General features: G+C 55.4%; 1 protein-coding gene across 1 annotated transcript; it reads left to right on the forward strand.

The window, feature by feature from the left end:
• The first annotated feature begins 617 nt into the window (after window positions 1-617).
• On the forward strand, window positions 618-3,163 carry PPIE (peptidylprolyl isomerase E). The gene is made up of 6 exons (XM_035903951.1): window positions 618-889; window positions 1,453-1,553; window positions 1,683-1,806; window positions 1,890-2,075; window positions 2,685-2,827; window positions 2,921-3,163. Exons 1-6 carry the CDS (start codon window positions 751-753, stop codon window positions 2,987-2,989), a joined length of 762 nt encoding a protein of 253 aa, XP_035759844.1. The 5' UTR covers window positions 618-750; the 3' UTR covers window positions 2,990-3,163.
• The last annotated feature ends 14 nt before the right edge of the window (window positions 3,164-3,177 follow it).

A 3,177-nucleotide genomic window follows, 5' to 3' on the forward strand; every position in this document is an offset into this window, starting at 1 on the left:
CCCCCCCGATCTTCTCCCTCCCCCGGCTCCTCTTCCCCTCGGGGACAGCAGCCTTGCAGCTGATGGGTCACCAGCCTCAGCCTCGGGTTGTTCTCCAGCAGCGAGAGCTATTTTGCCTTTCCGAGCTCCCGCTTTGGCCATTTTCTTTCGGGCTGAAGCACGGCCGCTGCCAGCCCAAAGTGCCCTCCGGCTGTCCCCAGAGCTCAGCAGCAGTGGGTGGCTTTCCTGGCTTTGTGGGCAGCACAGGCTGCCGTATATTTGCTGTCTGACAGTCTGTCCTGGGCTTTACACAGAGGGTCCCTCCTCTCCTCCCACGTATTTCATGTAAGCGACAAAGCATCGTACGTAAAATGAGTTTACTGGATTGGTTGTGGGAATGCGAACCCCAGATACTGGTTTGGATACGGCTCTTGTGAGATCCATCTCTTTTTGCTGCTCTGGGGTAGGTGAGGTTTAGGAACGTGGTCCTTTGGCAATCTTTTTGGCACCAAAACGCTGGGGCACGTGTAGGCTGAGCCTTGCTTTTAAAAGTAGGGAGAGAAGAAACGATAATAATGATTTCCTTTTGCTTTTTTGGCAGGATGCGGCGGCAGCTATTGACAACATGGTACGAACCCTGTTCCCCCTGGCCTGCGGAGGCGCGTGGCTTTGCCGTCTTCCCGGTAGCACAGAGCGAGTCCCCGTGTGGCGTGGGCCATATAGAGAAAGCAAGCTCTCTTTTCCTCTGACCTCTGCAAGGATTTGGGGGGCATGATGATTTTTTTACCATTTGGTGGGGGCTTTGTTCTGCTTTTTTTTCCTCTGCAGAACGAGTCTGAGCTCTTTGGCAGGACAATTCGTGTGAACTTGGCCAAACCAATGCGAATTAAAGAAGGATCATCCAGGCCTGGTGAGTCGGTACCCGGGAGGGGAGAGCATCTCCGTGGATGTTCAGAGCTTCGTGCATCGGCCTTTCTCTCTGGTTCCCCAGACCTTGAGGCAGAGACCCTGAGGCCAAGGGATCTGAGCAGCATCCTAATAACCAAAAATATCCCCCAGTTCTTTGGATGGGAGGACTCTTGGCTGCACTTCCAGTTGCCTTCATGTCCTTTGACAGAGGGCACAGCACGCACGCACGTGCCAGGCAGAATTACCCACACATCTGGCCACATCTGTAAAAGCGGACAGGGCCAAGGCCATCCCGAGCAATTGCCTTGCGTGGGGGGAGTCGCAGGGAACAGGCCATGAGCTTGCCCTGCCCACTGATGTGTGGCACCTCTGGGAGGAAGAAGGGATGACTTTACCCCTTATTTCCCCGCACGCTGTGTCTTTTGGGGTAGGCTGCTGCTGGTTGAGTGCTCCCACGCCTCGGGTGCCATCCTGCTGCCAGCTCTGTGCTGCGTCCTGATGCGTGGCCCTTCGGGTTGGTTCAGTTCTGTTCCTGTGCTCTGACCCTTCCTTTTGCTGTTGCAGTCTGGTCGGATGATGACTGGCTGAAGAAGTTTTCTGGGAAGACTCTGGAGGAGAACACAGAGGAGGCAGCAGCAGAGGCCCCCAAACCAGAGGTGCAGGAGGTAGGAAAACCAACCAGAGCCATGGGTATCCTTGCTGTCCTGAAGTCTGAGAGCACGGGCCAGCTGCCTCTGGAGGCAGAGCAGATGAATGTCATCTCAACTTGGTTTGTTTTTTTTTTTCCTGCCCAGGGCGAGCCTCCTGCCAAGAAATCCCGGGTCAACCCTCAGGTTTACATGGACATCAAGATTGGAAATAAACCTGCGGGGCGGCTGCAGATCCTCCTGCGCTCAGATGTGGTGCCCATGACCGTAGGTGAGGAGAGGGTCAGCCTCCCCAGCGTGGTGGCTTCCAGCTGCGATGCAGCTCTCACCTCTCTCCGCCTTGCCCCCAAACAGAGAATTTCCGCTGCCTCTGCACCCACGAGAAAGGCTTTGGCTTCAAAGGGAGCAGCTTCCACCGCATCATCCCCCAGTTCATGTGCCAGGCCGGCGACTTCACCAACCACAACGGCACTGGAGGCAAATCCATCTATGGGAAGAAGTTTGATGATGAAAACTTCATTCTCAAGCACACGGGGCCAGGTAGAACCATTTCCCCAGGCAGGCGCTGCAGAGAAAAATGGCTCAACGTCATCTACGGCCCACGCTTGGGCTGTTTTGTCCTAGACCATGTTGATAGCAGCAGCCCTGAATTACAATCTACGTTGGCCAAACACGTCTGCCGCGGTGTAATCTGCCGTGGTCAGACTGTCACACGTGTGTCACCGGCATTCAGCAAGCAGAAACGCGTCGTTTGCTCTCCATCCGTGCGCTGTTAATTTCCAGTATTGCACAATGGAGGAAGAGTTTCAAAGCTGCTTTCCTGTCTGATTTTAAAGGAGGAATGCCACCGTGTGACTAGGAAAAGCAGCAAAAAGCAAACGGGTTTATCTCCATCCAAACAGCTTTCCTGTAACTGCAACTGCAAATAGATGAGCGATCCCCACCACTTCCCATCTTCCATGCTTGCAAGTGTTTCTGTCTTGATGTCACTGGTTTCCAATGGTTTCTGTGGAGTTTAATATTCAGGGGCTCCTCTAAAACCAGCAGCGTTTTGCAGGGCATGGGAATGGGTTTGGGTTGAAGTAGTGGCTCACGTGCTGGAGCTCATTGCTCCCTCCCAAGCTGTAACACTGCACTTTTTGATCACAGGGCTGTTATCGATGGCAAACTCTGGTCCAAACACCAACGGCTCGCAATTCTTCATCACTTGCGATAAAACAGACTGGCTGGACGGGAAGCACGTGGTGTTCGGGGAGGTGACGGAGGGCATGGACGTGGTGCGGCAGATCGAGGTAGGTGCTGGCAGCGGGGCGGTCGGGGCAGAGCCGACCTCCTTCCTCCCCTTGGACTTCGTGCCTTTAATTCCTGCTCCTCTTTTCTCAAAGGCTCAGGGCACCAAAGATGGGAAGCCAAAGCAGAAGGTGATTATCTCGGACTGCGGGGAGTGCCCATGAGCTCGGCTCCTGGATGGGGTGAGCCTGACCAGGAGGGGCCGGGGAGCCGGCTGGGGTGGGACAGCCCCACGAAACCCCCAGCAGTGCCCAGCTCCCGCGGCTTCTGTCGAAATTCCCCTGCAAAGCTTGGTGTGAACGTGCCTGTGGACAGCGCTGGGGGGGGGCCGCCCCCCCCGAGGATAAACCGC

This window comes from Egretta garzetta, unplaced genomic scaffold (genome assembly GCF_000687185.1).
Source record: "Egretta garzetta isolate BGI_Z169 unplaced genomic scaffold, ASM68718v1 scaffold101, whole genome shotgun sequence".
NCBI lineage: Eukaryota > Metazoa > Chordata > Aves > Pelecaniformes > Ardeidae > Egretta > Egretta garzetta.